This window comes from Apus apus, chromosome 13 (genome assembly GCF_020740795.1).
Source record: "Apus apus isolate bApuApu2 chromosome 13, bApuApu2.pri.cur, whole genome shotgun sequence".
Lineage (NCBI taxonomy): Eukaryota > Metazoa > Chordata > Aves > Apodiformes > Apodidae > Apus > Apus apus.
The window spans coordinates 5,246,346-5,265,169 of NC_067294.1; the positions used below are offsets into that span (position 1 = coordinate 5,246,346).

Consider the following 18,824-nt stretch of genomic DNA (forward strand, 5'->3'; position numbering starts at 1 on the left):
CATACCTAGACAAGTGACAAGCCACGTTATGGGCTTTCAAAAGAAAAGACTGCTCATCTTCACATGAGTAGCAAGAGCTGGACTAGTGGTCTGCAAAGAGATGATAGAGGTGAAATATCACCATCTGCAGAAGAGAGAAATAAAAACAACCCCACTCTCAGAGCTAAAAGTGAATAGTGTTATTCATGCGTAGTGCCACTTTCTGATAAATTTGTGAATTGAAACCAAAGTCACACACCACTCTTTTTTCTTCTTTTTTTACTTTTTTTTTTTATATATATAATGTGCTTAAAGCTGTATCCTGTATAAACTGCACCCTCCTAGTCCTTAGGAAATTGTACTTTGTAAACAAAACAAACCCCTAACTTAGGGCTTGCTTACAATCACAGAATCATAGAATGTCAGGGGTTGGAAAGGACCTCTGGAGATCATGGAGTCCAACCCCCCTGCCAGAGCAGGACCACCAGAGAATCTAGGGCAGGTCACACAGAAACACATCCTATAACCCCCATAGTAAAGAAGATTTTCCTCATGTTGAGGTGGAACTTCCTGTCCTGTGGTTTGCATCCATTGTGTCTCATCCTATCACAGGGCACAACTGAAAAGAGATGGACCCCTCCTTCTTGACACCCACCCTTCAGATATTTATATACATTCATAGAATCATAGAATCATAGAATCTTAGGGGTTGGAAGGGACCTCGAAAGATCAACTAGTCCAACCCCCCCTGCTAGAGCAGGGTCACCTAGAGCACATCACACAAGAACGCATCCAGGTGGGTTATTAATATACATTAATATATGTATATAATATATGTATATATGGTTTTATATACACATGTATACAATATATGTATATATATAATTAATACATGTACAATGTTACAAGACTTCTTGCTTAGTTAAAAGCAAAGCCTGATTAAACCTTATGGCTGTGTAGCAAAAAAAATTTTAAAATAGTATTTTATTTTTTTTAAATAGTGACCCTCTTAGGCACAGTATGTTTTCTGTTTGAACTCAGCAGACACCTGAAATTAAATTATCAAATGTTTGTTTTATAGTAACATGAGGAAAGATTGTGACAGACTATGGGCCAGTTCCACTTAATATTTTTACGAAGCAGATAATTTCAAGGCTGTACAGGCCATCATGACCTTATGGGAGCAACATAACGAGCGGTAAATAGGAGTTTTGGCTTGCTGTTATTTTCACAGTCAAGTCTTAGTCAAGTCAAGCAAATAGATACATTTGTATAGTCAGCTGCAAAATAGCAACCTACAAAGCGATTAGATAAACACATTAGATAAATGCTGCTGGAGTCCACAAGGTGGAGTAAAACTTGTCTCTCTAACCCAAGAGGCTCAAAGCCTACATACTTAGTTCATATGAATCATGGATGAATAAGAGGCTGCTGATGTCTGAAATCTCAGCAAAAATAGAACTTCCATGTGCTTTGTGGAACACAAGCTGATAAATTGTCAGTGTCTGAGGCGCCAAGAGGACAGAATAAATCTTAAAATAGCTTATATTAAGAGAACAAGTAAGATAGAGACCTGAAGATTTATTTTGCTGCAAGACCACTGAAATTGATCTTCAACTCTCCCTTTCCCTCCTCACACTTCTAAACAAAGCAAAAAATTTCACTCTAGTAGCAAAACAAAAGCTAGTATGTAGCATCTAATATCTCATGACTGAATGAGTGATGTATCTCAGGCAGATACAATTGCTGAACGGCAAACTGGATCATAAGCCATGCATTAGTAAGCTACATCAGTATTTCAGACATCCAGTAAGGTCAAATTTTCATACCATGGTAATTTCAGTTCCCCTTCATCTTTTCTATCAAACACAGCCCAAATATATTAATGAAGTAGCCTTATTGACTACAGTTAATTTGTAATGTCAGTAATGCAAGCAAACACTTTTCACAAGAGGGAAACTGTCACAGTCACAGAATCACAGAATTGTTAAGAGTTGGAAGGGAACTCTAGAGATCATCTAGTCCAGCTCTCCCACTGAAGTAGGATAACCTAGAGCACTTTACACACAACTGCATCCAGGCAAGTTTTGTATATCTCCAGAGATGAAGACGCCACACCCTCCCAGGGCAGCCTGTCATACCAAGCCACCAGTTTAATCAAGTCACGATGACTTGAATTACAGGCAGAGCAATGAAGATCTCATTAGGTTGTCACAACTTAACTGCAAAAAAAATGGGATTTCAAAAGATACTATACATTTTCTAATTGAAAACTATGTTTGGGTGAGAAGATAGCAACGAAAACCTGTAAAGTGTATTTCTGCTAGTTTCGTAACTTGTTAAAAAGTAAACTCTCCGTTGGTCTTCCACCCCCGAGAGGGGGAAGCACTTATTAAGAGAACTCCTCAGTTCTGGAGAAGCTGGGCGTGTCGACCTGCTTATGCGTGTAGCTGCTCTGAAATCGTCCAGCTGGCTCCTGAGTACCTGCCTTCCAGCCTGAGGGCGACGGGAAGAGAGGCAGGAAGAGAGACAGGGAGAGAGACAGGCAGACAGACAGGCAGACAGACAGACAGACAGACAGACAGACAGGCAGGGGCTGCCGGCTCGATTGCTCATGGCTGGTGTCATATGACCCGTCAAAGATGGCTGCAGCGGAGAGCTGCACCACATCTGCCGCGGAAATACAGGAAGACTTTGAGATCATTGACAAAAAACAGATTCCTGCTGCCACGGAGTTGAAAAGCGAGGGAAAAGAGAAAACGGAGGAAGGGAGGTGGTCTGCTCCCATCTTGTCGCTGGCCAAGAAAGCCTCGGAAAACTTGGCGCTGGGCTATGGCAACGCTCTGAAGTCTGCATCTTTGGTAGGACTCATACCCAAACCAGTCAGCACTGACAGCACAGCAAAAACAAGTATGGTCATGTTTATTTAGTACGCTTGCTTTTATGGTGCACAAATAAGTTTGCTCCCGTAAGTGCTGTTGATGAGTGTCAGTGATGCGTGATTATTGCTTTGAATTGATGATTTTAAGTCTGATGCTGCGGGTTTTTAAATAAGCAAAATTATACAAATAAAAGAGATGGAGAACTTAACAAAATCTATTATACTCAGAAGAATCCTAAAATCTTAATGTATATGGGGAAATTGACTAGTCTTCTGCAGTAGGCTTTAATTTGATTGCTTTTCTCCCTTAAAGTTCACCTCAGCAGCAGCCTGGCTGATGATAAATGATCCAGACAATTCGTTCTTCCTAGGTGGGCAGGTTCAGGGGAGGAACTGTACTGCCCTTCTCCTTCATGTCAGAGAGGGGACAAGTGAAGCAAGATTTATATTCATTATAAATTACTTTTTAACTATGCTCAAAATGCCTTCTCTTTAACCACAGCTTGCTTTATTCAACATCAATATTCATACAGATTTGTGGAACAGGTCTCTTGGAACTGAATTTAAAGGGCTTTTAGTTGAATTCATATAGAAATTAAATCTTAGTGATACTCGTAACATGGAAACAAGACTGTTGAAATGTAGCAGTAATTGGGCCTGGAGTCCTGTACCCCAGGCTCTCGGAGAGCTTCAGCATTTTGGAGCAATGAAGCTCAGTTTTGCTAAGGGGTGCTGACCTTCTTGGTTTTAATGACATTAATTCAAGCTGGAGTTCTGTGGGATGAATTGTGATTGCATGGTGAAATAAGTTACTGTTGATGGTCTTCTAGATTTTTGTAAAATTTCCTCAGTGTTGCATAGTCAGTTTAAGGTTAATTCTGTCCTGAAAAAAACTAGATGCTTGTGTTTCCCTGCACGTCAAAGTCTCACACTAAACTTCACATATTTGTTTCCTGGATGCTCATCTTGAGCACCTGGGACCTAACCTGACAAAGGGTTTGTCAGTTGCATTTGGAAGAATGCTGTGAATAAATGTAATTCAAAACAACACACAGCATTTGGCAAGGGGTGGGAAATAAAATGTTCTCTTGCCTGAAATGAAGCTCCCAAACTTGATGGAACTTTTACCATAATCTTTCAGTTTCTTATCTGTAAGGTAAGGGAATACAACTCTGCCTTCCCAAATGGTTCAAAGTATTCAGATAATGAGCTTTATGGAAAATTCCATAAGAAAAATCTGTTAATAACTTAGATGAGAAATGTGAACAGGCAGTCAATCACCTATTCTGCCTTTTCACTGTTACCTCTGACCAGGCACTTATAAATTCATATATTTTTAAGAAATAAGCTGAGACCTGTAAGACCACTTGTGGAAAACCAGTACTCGTTCCCTGCTGCCGTCTTTTTCTAGAGATTTTTGTAACCTTTACCTGCTACTTCAGCTCTGTTAATCACCTGTAAACTGTGTTGCACCCTGTGCAGTCAGTTGGACATAGAGAAAGGCACATCCTAAAACCAGTGTCTGCTATTGAAGAATCTATATCCTGCCTTGCAGAGAAGGCCACGAGCTACAAATCTGAAGAACACAAATCAAGAAAGTCTTGCAGTCTTAAAGACCAAGAGATGGAGAGCTGTTAGCTTTTCTTTGTGCTTCAGTGTTTTCTGACTTCAAAGGGAGATGAATAATTACAGTAAACAAGGCATGAGGCTTCAAAAAGATGTTAAAATGAATCTGTTGAACAAAGACAGTGTGACTGCATTCTTAAAGATTGCAGCATGATGTTTGTTATCTTTTGCACTTAGCTAACCTGATTCCTAATCCTCCTGGCTTGGCTTTGGTTGTGTCTAATACCTTGTCTATTTTGCATGTACCAACTTGTGCAGAGTTTTGCAAAAGATGTACCCGACTGTGTAAATTTGCAAGTCTAAAAGTACTGTTAAAGTAATTATTTAACTTAATACAAACCCTTATTAAGGCACCATTTAAACTCTGGTTCTTAAAGAACATTTCATTGGCTTTTCTTTTTTATTAAGTCTTGTGGATAATACGCATATCTTTAGCAAGACTTACAAGCAAAGTATTCCTGATAAAGTACAAATTAAAAATTCAATAAACTATCAAAGTAAGTTGGCATTGTTACTGAAATACCCCAATAGCCAAAGAAAGTATCTGATTTTCTGTTTCTGCAGTCAGCTTTCTGTTCCTGGTGTGTAACCTGACAATATTGACATAAAAATCCAAAATATGACAGCCCTGTTAACCCTCAGTCTCATCTCAAGACATTATATGGGATTTTGAGGCATCCACTACATTTACTGCAGTCATCGATACAACAGGCCCCTGGTAGGACTTTGTGTGCCTTGTGATTCTTCAGATACACTTTATTAGCGACCCTGTGCTTTTGCTCTGCTGATACACTAACCTTTGCTCGGTTTTAATCCTTAACGTTACGTGCACTAAAAGGAAGGTAATGATGAAAATGAATACCCAAAGACTTTTTCTATGGTGTTAGGAGTAACTTTGTTACTTAACAATCTTGTGACTGACACGGAACTGACAGAGGGGCTACCTGGTCCCTTGGTCTTCTGCAACTGCTATTTCTGCAAGGGGTTACGTGACCGTGTTTGCTCCAGAGGCGGCGGCAGGACCCTCAGGCGGCGGCTCAGGCGCTCCCGGCCCGCCGGGCCCGGGGCTGCTCCCTCAGCCCCTCTGCCGAACATGGCGCCGGGGGCTGCGCCGCCCGCCGGGCCGCGCGCGCTCTCGCGAGAGGCGGCGGGAGCGGGGGGTGCGGTTGCCGCGGTAACGCGGGGCTGCGCAGCCCGGGGGGCCCGCCAGGCCCTGCCCCGCAGGTAGGACCCCGGGGCCGCGGCGGGGCCCCCCGGGATGGCGGGGCCCCCCGGGATGGCGGGGCTGGGGGCGGCAGGGCCGGGGCAGAGGTCTCGCTGCTCCCCCCCCCCCCCCCGCCCCGGCCGTCGCTTCGTGATCCCACGGCACGCGTGCTGCGGGGTTGGCCCGCGCCGTGCCCCGCACCCGGCGCCCCGCAGGCCGTGCGGCTCCACAAGGCGGAGGCCCAGGCGGGGCGGCCCCTCCGCTGCCAGCGTTGTCAGGGCTCGGGAGCGCGTCTCTAAAAACAGCTCTTCTGTCTCCACCCGTGTGTGTGTGTGTGTCGCGGCAGGTGCGCGGTGCCACGCCATGGAGGAGCGCGCCAACCTGATGAACATGATGAAGCTCAGTATCAAAACCCTGATCCAGTCGGCCCTGAGCCTGGGCCGGACCCTGGATTCCGACTTCCCGCCCCTGCAGCAGTTCTTCGTGGTGCTGGAGCACTGCCTGAAGCACGGGCTGAAAGGTGCGTGCTGCCCCGCAGGGTCCTGCCGCCCTGTGTCCGCAGTTTGACTCCTGCATCGCACCGGTATTAATCGCGTACACCCCCTGATCCTCATCAGTATTGCAGGTGCAACCGTGTTGTTTTACACCCTGTATTTCGTGCCTCCTAAACTGTCAGGGTATTGTAATGCCCCCTCTTTGTTCACATCCTAGGAGCTGGTAAGGCAAAGTAAAATGTAGAGTAAAATTTGTGATTCTGGAGTTGGAAGGCTGTCACTTCTCCTCACAGACTTCTCTGTATACCCCCTTTAGTGAAGAAGACATTTATTGGACAGAACAAATCATTTTTTGGTCCTTTGGAGCTAGTGGAAAAACTTTGCCCTGAAGCATCGGATATAGCAACTAGTGTTAAAAACCTGCCAGAGTTGAAGTAAGTTGTTTCTTGGGGGTCGTGCATTTCTCCTGTCATGTTGGGAAAAAGAATTCTTTGTGTGGTCTCTCCCCTTCATTAATGAGTTTTTTTCCCCAGGGAGAAAAGTAGGGTATGTAGAAGGCACTGACTTCTCCAAGAGCTGAGGAGGACATCACAGAATACTCTGGGCTTCTGAGTCAAATGATGCTGTTAGATTAAAAAACAGCATTTTGAAATGTCTGTCAGGTTGCTAAAATAGCTGTAGAGTCTTCAGAGACATTTTCTTTCCTCTTCTTTCCCTCACTTTTGTGGCTTTTTCTAATTCTGTGCATGTGCTAGTACTATTTCATTTGAATAATTCAGGATGTTGAAAAGATACTAGTTTTGATGCTAGGATGCATCAGTAGTTGGTTTATGGTGGTAGTAGAAAATATGCATGTCTTTCCAGTTTAGGAAGGTTTTACAATATACTTTCTGTTCACTGAAGCAATGGAATTTACTCAAATACTTCTGTGCTCTGGAGAGAACACTTTGGAAAGGGAGAATTTAATTGTATAAATCTAGTTAATAATCTGTTTTGTCTTTACCAAACCTTGCAACTTTTCCATGTAGGACTGCTGTAGGAAGAGGAAGGGCTTGGCTCTATCTGGCACTCATGCAAAAGAAACTGGCAGATTATCTCAAAGTTCTCTTGGACCATAAGCACCTATTAAGGTAAGAGCACAGATATATGTAGATTGTGTTCACTGAGTCACTGAAACCTCGTTTTGCTGTAGTAAGAAGCCATTAATTGACCAGTTTAAATTTAAGCTTTTTCTTGCAACCTGCAGAGGAGCAAGTTGTTAATTATTTTTGCAGTGAACCTACAGATAAATGAGTATTTTCTGTGAGAGTTCTTCCTTCCACCTTGTGCAATAAATTAGCAAAGAGGGAGCTTTATGAGGATCACAACACTATTTATATGATTTCAGTGATGGAAGCATCATTATAATTGTTATGGTGTGCAGTGATGCCTTATAATATTTCTTCTAGTGAATTTTATGAGCCTGATGCATTGATGATGGAGGAGGAAGGAGCAGTCATTGTGGGTCTGCTGGTTGGACTGAATGTTATTGATGCAAACCTTTGCTTGAAAGGAGAAGACTTGGACTCCCAGGTGAAGATTAAAGCTTAAATAAGATCAGCCTGTATAAGATTCCAGTAGAATTAAGCACATCCAGAAATACTTTACTGAGATGGGTCTAGAGTTCTCTAATGTGGTGTGCAGCCTGGGTTTGCTCTTGGTTTCATAAGCAGACATTTGAATGTCTTATGATCAATCAAAAATTGGATGAATGACGCTAATTAACGAGAGATGCGTTGTCAAGATCAATCTTCCAGGGACTGGTAGGAGCTTTTGTTTTGAGAGGGAATAGTTGTTTCCTTTTGGCTTTGGTATGTGGAGGACAATGGTGTCACATCCCTCTGCTGCTCTGGTGAAACAGCCCAGGAGTATAAGGAATGTTCTGAGATATTTGTAGGCCAAACAAATAAATGCCTTACATGAATCTCTGCTTAACTTACTGAGAGTATCTTGCAATTTGAGACCATGTTCCCTTTCAGTCCCTCTGTTTTACTTTTGAAATAGGTAAAGTTTGACAATAGCATTGCAGAAGTCTGACCCTCTCTCTGAATTAAAAGTACACATTGCTATAATTTTGTTCTTATTGACCATTTTGTCCTTTAAAAGATAATGTTGCAGAAAATAATGTTGACATTCTACAAATTATGAACATGGCTAACTATTAATGTCTTTATTACTTAAATGTCATATATCTATAAGATACTGTGTTTGGGTTTAGAAAATGTGAGTTATTTTTTCTTTTTCTGGTTTTTTTTTTTGGGGGGGGGCAAGGGAACAGGAATGTCACGTGAGGAATCTTGTCATCTTTCTCACTTTGAATCAGGAAAAAAAAGTACATTAGTATCCATCTCTTTAAGTAGCAGTTTATGGAAATGCTTTCAAAACTAGTAACAGCTGGAAACTGAGCACACAGAGTGTGGTTATTTCAATGGTTTTGCAACAAACAGTAGCTTATACATTTGCTTCAGCTGGGAAGAATAGGGGTATTGCCTCTCTTTCTAACCTTAAACTTCAGCTGTTTACTGTTTTCCAAATACAAAGCAATGCCTGCTGCTCCCCAGAATTGCACTGTCAAGGTGTGTTAAAGCCTTGAATCTATTTTTCAGGTTGGAGTGATTGATTTTTCCTTATACCTTAAGGAAACGCAGGACAGTGATGGCAAACAGTATGTATGGTGACTCAGTGGTTCTAAATGTTCACATGTTGTGTAGAACAAACCTGTCAGACTGTCTGTGGGAGCACGAGTGCTAGAGATCCTAAACTTTTTAATCATCAAAAAAAGATAATCCAAAATAGATTTTATTAGCTAAACAAAAGTACTAATTTCAAAGGCTGAGCCCAGTAGTAGTTTTAACAACAGTAAAGTGTGAAGAGTTTGTGTCTTGAGCTGGGACCAAATTAAAAGCACCTAAAATTTTAGGTTGTCTTGTTACTGTGTTCTAGGAAACATGATCTACCAGGTGACCCACTACAAAATCACTGCTTTGCTTTTAAGCACTGTTTCAGAAATGCTGTCAAATAAGTACCTGTCTTTGTGGGAGAGATCAGTTATTAAGGAAAAAAAGCACCCTTGAGTGAAACGTTAGGTGAATTGCAGACTGCATCACTGCAGCTAGAAGACCTGTAGTGGTTGGAGGGGACTTCACAGTTTGTGTGCTTCCTGCACTTCAGAGCACTTTAGTGTTTGGTTGCTTCATTTGCCTTGTACTTCTGGTCTAGCTCAGGCACAAGTATTTTTACAAGAAAAGGAGAAAAGGTTTCAGCTCAGTTTGCAGGTCTTTGTCGAAAACCCTTATACAAAGTAGCATTTGTGAATGAAGGAGCTTCTTCTCAATCAATCCATTCTCTTTTACAACTAGAGATGGAGGGATTACAGCTGTTCTGGACCAGAAGCATTATGTGGAAGAACTTAACCGACATCTAAGGTGGGGTTTTAATCTATTCTAATGTGCAAACACTTGTCCTGTTTAGCTTTTCCAGTATGAGTTTGAATGTCTCTGCTGTCAGTCTTGTAGATTTTTATCTGATACTGAAATGCCTTTTCTGATTATTTGCCCAAATCTTAGTTTCATTTTTGCAGTTTTACTCTTCTGATGGCTTATGCAATACAGAAAACAATAATAATTGACTTATTACTGATGAACAGAAGATTTTGGAGCTACTTTTTCTGGAAGTCCCTATTCTTCCCCCATAGGTTGCTCAGTGGGAAAAGCAGGCCTCAGTTTCCCTCCTGAATATCAGAGAGGTGTAAGACTACAAAATTTAAGCCAGAACTGAGCTATGAACTGAAGGGAAATGTATGGACCTCTCAGAGCTTAAGAGAGACAATTGTCCTTCGTCTGCATTTTTTGCCAGCTCATAAAGGATTTTACTGTTAACAAATGCAAGATGGTAAAAGTCTGGTTGAGAATAGGAATAAAATGTTGAACACTGGCACTTCATATATTGCTTTAATGCATCTCCTTTCTTTGCTGCAGTTGCACAGTTGCAGATCTTCAGAACAAAATAGACTGTTTGGAAAAGACCAATTCAAAACTCCAGGAAGAGGTTGGTGTCTGGTCTGTTAAATATTTCTTGTAGCTGTTTTGTATCAGAGGCAAAAGTCCCTAAGAATTAGATCTAATATTTGAGTTGATACTAATGAAGTATGAGGGATTGGTGGGACTGGCATGAGTGGCACATTGGGAAACCTCTGTGGAAAACTTCTACATGACATTAGCTGTTAAAATGCTTTTGGGCACCTATTTGTTAGACAGGTTTCCTTAATCCGGTTTTTTATCTTGCAATGGTGTCTCCACCCAAAATAATCATACCACTGTAACAAATATGACTTGTCCCTCTTGCATCTGCACATGTGTGTGTGTACTTGTCATGGGAGTTAAACAAAACTTGGAAAAAGAGAAGAATCACACTTCAATTAGGAAACTTTTCCTAGGTGGGAACTGAGGTAGAATCCAGCAGCAGGCATGACTGTGTTTTCTTTATTTTTGTTGTGGTGGTGGTGTTTTACTGTTTATATACTATATATAATTATATATATGAGTTCAGAGTGTATCTATGTAGTACAATTTCCACTACTTCTTGGGGTATCCCCACTGAAAATGCATTAAGGTTCCACCAGTGAATCTCGGCCCTGACTTGCTGGATGACTCCTGGTTCATACCAGAATGAATACTGCAAATCACAGATCTGTGGTGGGTTTTAGCCTTTTTACACTGGGTTGCATTTCTTTGCACAGTTAATATTTAAAAACCATTGATGAGGGTATCAAGCAGAAGTCAAATGAACAAATGTTGGTGGATTTATTAATTAGGGCTGTGCAGTGAGCATGGAAGCAGGAGGGTCAGGCAGCTCCTGGGGAGAACTAAAGGGCTGAAAGGGGAATGGGCAGCACACCTGCTACAAAGGCTGAGCTACTAACTTTAGAATTCCTGCAGAGGATGCATGTTTGCACAGTGATTAAATGTAGATAATGTTCTCTTTGTAAACAGCTTGCAGCAGCAACTGACCGAATTGGATCACTTCAGGAAGAGCAGCAGCAGCTAAAACAACAGAATGAACTAATTCGTGAACGGAGTGAAAAAAGTGTAGAGGTGGGGAACCTGGTCAGAGATGATGAGGATCTTTAACATAAGTGGTCTCTTTTGATCAACTGTAGTTATTAGTGCTCTCAAAAGTACTTTCAACTGGAACACTAAGCACAGTTCAGCATGTTACTGTGTAGATCACTGGTGTTGTGTATAGGATGCACAGGGCTTAGATTTTCATAGAACCACAGAATGGTTTGGGTTGGAAGGGACCTTAAAGATCAACTAGTTCCAACCCCCCTGCATGGGCAGGGACACCTCCCACCAGACCAGGTTGCTCCAAGCCACATCCAACCTGCCCTTCAACACTTCCAGGGATGGGGCAGCCACAGCTTCCCTGGGCAACCTGTTCTAGTGTCTCACCCCCTCACACTGAAGAGTTTCTTCCTAATGTCTAACATGCATCTCCCCTTTTCCAGTTTTAATCCATTACCCCTCATCCTCTCACTACAAGTGCTTGTAAAAAGTCCCTCCCCAGCTTTCCTGGAGCCCCTTCAGGCACTGGAAAGCAGCTATGACATCTACCTGGAGCCTTCTCTTCTCCAGGCTGAACAGCCCCAACTCTCTCAGCCTGTCTTCATAGGAGAGGTGCTCCAGCCCTTGGATCATCTTTATTGCCCTTATCTGGACTTTCTTCAAGAGCTCCATGTGCTTCTTATGTTGGAGGCTCCACAGTTGGACACAGTAAATTTTGCTGTTCTTTACCCCCCACTTCAACATATACTAGCAGAGGGAGAAAGTCTTTGAAGTATTAGAATGGTTTCTTGTTATTTTGACTCTGTTTTTTTTTAAATGTCAGGTTATTAATGTTTGCCAGCTTATTAATTGTAAAACAGTAGGATTTTACTTGAAATAGGACATTAAAATATTGTGATACACACAGGACCTTAAGGCATACTGTAAATACACAGCTTTGTTATCTTGTGTGCTTTTTTTGTCTGATGTTTCTTGTAGGTAACAAAAGAGGATACAAAAGTAGAATTGGATACTTACAAGCAGTCACGACAGGGTCTTGATGAAATGTACAGTGATGTTTGGAAGCAGCTGAAAGAAGAAAAAAAAATTAGGCTGGTAAGGAAACTTAACTGTAGGAAATGAAAGATACAAGATTCTGCCTACATTAAAGTAGTGTTAGAAATATAAAATGTAAGCTGTGCACGTCCTGCAGCTATTCAGAATTCATAAGGGAACTGCAAAGCAAGATGCTGGACAGTGGTTCTTAACAGTGGCTGCAAAGAACTGGAGATTGGAGCTTTTGGAATGCTGAAAATAAAAGGTCTTTCCCTGTTTAAGAACCTCCCAGTGTTACGATAACAGAGACTTAAGATGTAATTCAACCCAACTCCAGCTGCCAGGAGAAACGCTTCATTTGATAGGATGCTAAGTTACACACTGAGCTCTACACTTTATTCCAGCAGATCTGCACCCTTGCTCTGATCTGTAGAGCTGAAATAGCATTGTGGTCTTGCTAACTCAATGTATTATTTGAGCCCTAACTCTTCTGTAAAATCATAGTTCAGTGTTATCACAGTAATGCATAGTTTGTGTAAAGATTATTTGGGTTTTGGAAACACTTATCCCTGACATAAGACTACATAGCAGTAACTAGGAAATCTCTTTGTAAGGAACTAGAGAAAGAATTGGAGCTACAAATTGGAATGAAAACAGAAATGGAAATTGCCATGAAACTTCTGGAAAAGGATACTCATGAAAAACAAGACACTTTAGTTGCACTTCGCCAACAGTTAGAAGAAGTGAAGGCTATTAACTTGCAGATGTTCCACAAATCCCAGGTATGTAGAGTGGAGAACAGAAAGAGCAGCTGGACAAAAAATACACTGATAGACATTTTTATAGGGAAGTGATGGAACAGCAATGTTCACACAAAATACACAGAGCTTCTCTCCATTAATCACAAGGGAGTTTAACTATTCTGCCCCTCCCATACCTGGTGCCAGAAGTCCAGAGGGGATTTCTCTCAGTTTTTATGGATTGTTTCCTGATGCCTGACCAGGTTTTATCCAGGCCTTTGCCTCCTTCACCGATGCACAGCAGCTTGCAAGCAGTGGCCAGTGAAACCCCAGTGCTGAGGTGTTCCTTGCCTTTCAAAAGCAATATTTATTTTGTTTGGGTTTTCTGTGGTTTCCTGGTTCCATGCCCACTGAGTGCAGCTGTTACATTCAAATCATAACAGCAATATAGTTGATACTCTCACCCTGTCAGTTTAATGTGGTGATTTCTTTCTTCAAGCTTGTTTCTAGAGAGAATATTTTTTGCTTGTATCTGACCTCATAGGTGAGAGCTTATTACAGTTAAGTTTTTCTTTCTGAGCTCTTAACTAACTAAGCTGAGTCTGCCCTGGCATTGTCAACATTTTTGTTTGTACATTCCTCTCAGAGCCAGGCATGGCTTGTAACAAACTCAGTGTTCCTCATGTAGTGGCAGACTTCCATTAAACACTAACACTTTGTGCTTTAGAAAACTAAAGTACCTCACCTGAAATATCTATTCACTTATTCCTACAGAATGCAGAGTGTTCATTACAACAGAAAACAGAAGCAATATCCTCTTTTGAAGGAAAAACAAATGAGATGATGTCCTCTATGAAACAAATGGAAGAGAGGTAATAATTACAAGCTCAAAAAGACAACACTGAGGTCAGTAGAAAGTTTCCAACTGAAAGCCTTACAGGATGACCTTCCCTACACCTCTTGCAGACACTTGGGCACGTGCGCCAGCATGATACTCTTTCCTTTCTCCTCCCAATCACCCTAGGTGCTTCCCTGTTCTCTTTCCCCAGGAAAACATGCCCATCATTGTCCCATTTGAAAACCATAGCTCTTTCCTTAGGCAGTCTGTTAAAAAACATGTTGGCTTTAGCTTAAGAGCAAGTATGACTCTTGCTTTTGGGGTTTGTTTTTGCAGAAACAGTTGCTTTCAGAAGTGTAGTGTTTTCCTCCACTAGCGTTTTCAGTTCAGTCTTGTATTAAGATCTGTAGGGTAAATCTAAATAACAGAATGAGAGGGTGTAGGCAAGGAGTAGGTGCATTGACAGCTGATGTACCTGTTCCTAACTTTGTAGGTTGCAGCATGCAGAAAAGGCAAGGCAGGCTGCAGAAGAAAGATGCAACAAGATGAAGCAAGAGCTCGCCGGCAGGCTCGACACTTGTCGGCAGCAGATGTCCCAGCTGGATAGCAAATGGTATTTCATCTCATCAGGTGTTTTTTTTCCTTCCCTTCTGCCATTCCTCTAAGAAGTGCTTTCTACTCCTTTTGTGCTAACGTCTAAAGAGGGGTAGGTTTTAATTATATTGGGTTCAGCAAGTATTGACAGCAGTATGTGAGAATGTGGAAAGTGCAGCACTTCTGTATAGAGAGCAGTTAGTGTGAGGATTTTTAAATGCTTTTTCCAGCATTTTTTTTCAACGCCTATTTTTTTTTTAATGCTGTGACCTAAAAATGCTAATACAGTTCTTGATGTCTGTTGCCATAACATCCCTGTTCTTTCCTTTCCCAGAACACCACTCTGGCTTTGCCCTCTTTTGGACAAGGTTTTCTCTTCTGATACTGGTGCTTTCCTTAAGTGCTATAGGATATATTTCTGCTATAGGGTTTCTTAGGGTGAATTATTTTTTAACAGCTCAACTCTGGAAAAGGAGTTAAAATCTGAAAAGGAACAGAGACAGACTTTGCAAAGAGAACTGCACCAAGAAAAGGATGCTGCCACTCTTCTTAAAACAGAATTGCAACAAATGGAAGGACTGAAAAAGGTACACCCAGTGCAAACGTGCCCAGTGTTCAGGATTTAAGCTGGCTTAGAACCAGTGCAGTGTTTGTGTCTGTAGTGGGGTATTTCTTCTGGACCTCTCTCCTCTGGGTGGTTTCAAAAGCTTGGTTGACATAACACAAGTCTGCCTGTGAGGCAATGAGAACAGCTCAGCTAGAGGTGGCTGAGGGGGTTTCTCTCTTCCGTGCCTTAGCTGTGCCGTGTCTGAGCCATCCCTCAAGTCAGCAGCTGAGCTGAGGTGAGATAGCTGGGGACAGCAGCTCAACAGCTGTCCCATGGTGAGATATCCCTGCTCATGTAGGAAGTGGCATGTTCAGAGCTTCTAGTGACAGTGTGAGATCTTTCAACTGAATGTAATAAGAACATGTTTTCAAGCATTCAAAACAACTGAATGCATTTTACTTTTTAAGCATGAATATTCTCCTTAACCTAAAGAGAATTTGCTCCTGTGTGTGGAGCAGTTTAGATTTTGAAGGCACAATTGTACACCAGCATCTGTCTATATGTTCATGTGTGGGCACAGGACTGCTGCACTCTAGCCATGCTCAAGGATGTTTAAAGCCTGAAAATCCTCCTCTCTTCCTGTTAGATAATGTTAAATTATTGTTTTGCTTGTGTTCTGCAAGAATCTCTGGGCAGTTCACCTGTTTAATTCTAAAAGTCAAGCCTTAGAAATAGGTAGCTTTGTAAAAGAGCTTGTTCTTGTGAGCTTGGGTAGTTTGGATGGACTGTCAGATCTACATTACAAATCAAACTTAGGACACAAAAAAACCCTCGATGTTATGCTTAATTTTGTAGGAACTGAGAAAACTGCAAGATGAGAAGCAGCAGTTAGAGAAAGTCTGTGAGGAGCAGGAGCAAGCTCTTCAAGAAATGGGACTTCATCTCAGCCAGTAAGTTTCAGGAACTGAACTCCTAGTAAGAGACTTAACCTGGAGAATGTAACGTCAAACTAATACAAATAATTTTAAAATACATCCAGTTATAAAAATCAATAAACATGAGAAGTTTAGGAGAAAGTTACTATATATAGGAAACTAAACAGCCATGAAATAAAAGTAAGGGAAAATCCTTGCATGAGTAAGATGGCTCAGATAGGAAACAATCCAGTAAGTGCTTAGTTCTTACAGTGGAATTGTGCTTCTCCCACATTCTTCTGAATATACTGAAAAGGGGACAAAGCTTCCTGGTGAGACGGAGTGGTTCAGAGCTGTGACAAGAATTAGTTTTGATTCAATGACTGGACAGTGGAATGGCAGCTAAAATTTAACACAACCAAATGCAAACTCATGCAGAGGGATTTTTTTTTTTTCCAGATCAAAGTTGAAGATGGAAGATATTAAAGAAGTAAATAAAGCACTGAAGGTACTCTGCATTCCATGGGTGTTCTGACTAAATATGCATTTCATTTAACACCTTCAAATCTCACCAGAGTTATTCTACTTTAAAAGATGGCTTTTGAAAAGTACCAACAGTGCTGGTAAGCTGCCTTGGAATTTTATTTCATAAATTGACTTATATGTACAATGAGGTTTTCATTATCATTTTCTAGGGCCATACCTGGCTGAAGGATGATGAAGCAACGCACTGCAAGCAATGTGAAAAGGAATTCTCCATCTCAAGAAGGAAGGTAATGTTGTTCAGTGGGTTGTTTTTATCCTCTAGTCATGGAAAACAAACATTGTGCTGTTGCCTAATTTGCTAGGGAAGGTTGACACTACTTCAGATTCCAGATCTTGTTGGCATGATAACTACATAGAGAAGGAAGTTGGTATTTCCCATCCTAAAAATAATGTTGTTCTGCTTGGGCCCTTTCCTTGGTAGGGACCTGCTCTGGGCTGTTGTGTTCTCTCGTGCTGTGCTTCACCTCCCTTCCCTGTTGAACCACGTGTGATGACGGCTGGGTGCTGACAGCCAGGGTGCCTTTCACTGCCAGGGGGCTGCTGCCAGGGCCTGTGGTTTGGGGCAGCTCAGCCTGCACAGGGGCCTGGCAGATCAGGCACCAGATCACCCCAGTGAAGAGCTGGGCCTGGGCCTGCTTCCCTGTGGCTGCCTGGTGATCCAGGCCGGCTGTGCCAGAGCTGCGGAACAGCAGCAGGGGCTCCCGGGGCCGGGCCTGGAGGGGAGCCAGGCTGTGCAGTGATCGGTCTGCGCAGGAGGAACCGCTGCTGGGAGGGCTGGGCCTCTTGGGAAGTGGAGGATGATGTCAGCACACTTCCAAAAGCTTTTATAAGATCAGATTTATTCCTCGTGATCCTGTTTTTAGGCAGCTGTGCTTATTCTAAGTCTCTGTTTGCAGCATCACTGCAGAAACTGTGGGGACATCTTCTGCAACTCGTGTTCCAGCAACGAGCTGGCACTGCCATCCTACCCAAAGCCCGTCCGGGTTTGCGACACTTGCCACACTCTGCTTCTTCAGCGGTGCTCCTCTAATTCCTCCTAAGGCTTTTGTCACCTCGACTGGACCACTTTAACACTGGGAAAGTAGCCATTATTTTTTAAATTCCAAGTGCCAGGCATCGTCTGTGCAGCAGTGTCTGGTCTCTGATATTTGCCACTGTAAAATAGAGCTGTGTATAGTAATTTGTAGGGATTATGCAAGCTGATGTTTCTCTAACTGGAATAATTAATAAAATTAACTGTAATCTCCTCTGAAGTTATGTTTGAAACTAAAATGCAAATTCACTTTTCTGATTTTTATAGATATTTGTATTAAAATTTGTATATGGCATTTCTACATTTATTTGATCCCTCTAGCCTTCCCTGTCTGTCTGCACATTCACTTCAGTTCCTCTGTATTGTCACTGTAGGTGCTCCTGTGTTTCACTGGCTTGTGTACAGTTTTGTATTTGCTCTAAGTACAGAGAAGAAAAGTCACTTTATGAATTGTCTATAGGAAAAGCTTTATGAGGAGTGACAATGAATGTGCCTTCAGTTCACTGCTGAGTCAAAAACTACACCTTGTACTTGTTCTGAAAGTCGCTGTGACCACAGTACAGTAGTTACACAATAAAGCCTTTTGCAAAAACTGATGAGACTGGAGTTCTGATGATTAACAGCTCCCAGTCATAGATCCCAGACCAGTGTTCTTGTACAAACCTGCACGTCAACACAGCCAGAGAAACAGACCAACACACACACCCTCACAGGATTCTCCCAAAGTGCCAATGCCAGTGCTCTGCAGAGAACTGCTTCCCTACTTCCCCAAGTGGGAAGTGACTCCAGCTTGCTGTGACAGGCCTTGGGCTGTCACCTAGATTAGCTGCTTTAATCAGCAAGGCAATGCTGCCCATCTCTTACTAAATGACTTTTCTCTTGAGCCCAAGGCCATGCTGGGGGCTGAAGCAGGACAGTTCCAGAGGTGTTAAGGCAGCACTAGCTCTGCTGTGTCAGGGCAATGAGGTGTCACGTCACCCCAGTGTGATGACCCCCCAGGTGAAGGCACCACAGTGAGCACTTGGTTGTGCACAGACACGATTTATTTCAAAGGCTTCATTCAAAGAGCACAAACCCCAGCAAGATCCCTGTGCCAACAGCCCTGCTGGAAGCTCAGCAGGGACAGGAGTCTGTCCCCAGCCCTGGTGTGTGACTGCAGCCACCACCCAGCTAATGAAGCAGTTTTTAATACCACACAAAGCACTCAGGCTTTAACCCTTTCTAGCACCACTGCTGCAAAATGCAGTGGGGTTTCCTTCATTGTAGAAAGGGTCCTCATATTTCTAAGCCT

General features: G+C 42.2%; 1 protein-coding gene across 3 annotated transcripts; it reads left to right on the plus strand.

Annotated features, from left to right (window-relative positions):
- Positions 1-2,411: 2,411 nt before the first annotated feature.
- RUFY1 (RUN and FYVE domain containing 1) lies at positions 2,412-18,127 on the plus strand. 3 transcript variants are annotated; one of them, XM_051631103.1, is made up of 18 exons: positions 2,412-2,889; positions 6,037-6,210; positions 6,501-6,618; positions 7,213-7,314; positions 7,633-7,756; positions 8,830-8,888; positions 9,583-9,648; positions 10,201-10,270; positions 11,215-11,316; positions 12,265-12,381; positions 12,936-13,103; positions 13,836-13,933; positions 14,393-14,512; positions 14,951-15,080; positions 15,896-15,990; positions 16,414-16,462; positions 16,650-16,727; positions 17,397-18,127. In XM_051631103.1, exons 1-18 carry the CDS (start codon positions 2,622-2,624, stop codon positions 17,538-17,540), a joined length of 2,082 nt encoding a protein of 693 aa, XP_051487063.1. In that variant the 5' UTR covers positions 2,412-2,621; the 3' UTR covers positions 17,541-18,127. The 3 variants fall into 3 exon arrangements, with proteins under 3 accessions (XP_051487063.1, XP_051487065.1, XP_051487064.1); XM_051631105.1 differs by having other exon boundaries at positions 2,759-2,840; XM_051631104.1 differs by lacking the exon at positions 2,412-2,889 and adding an exon at positions 5,554-5,710.
- Positions 18,128-18,824: the final 697 nt, after the last annotated feature.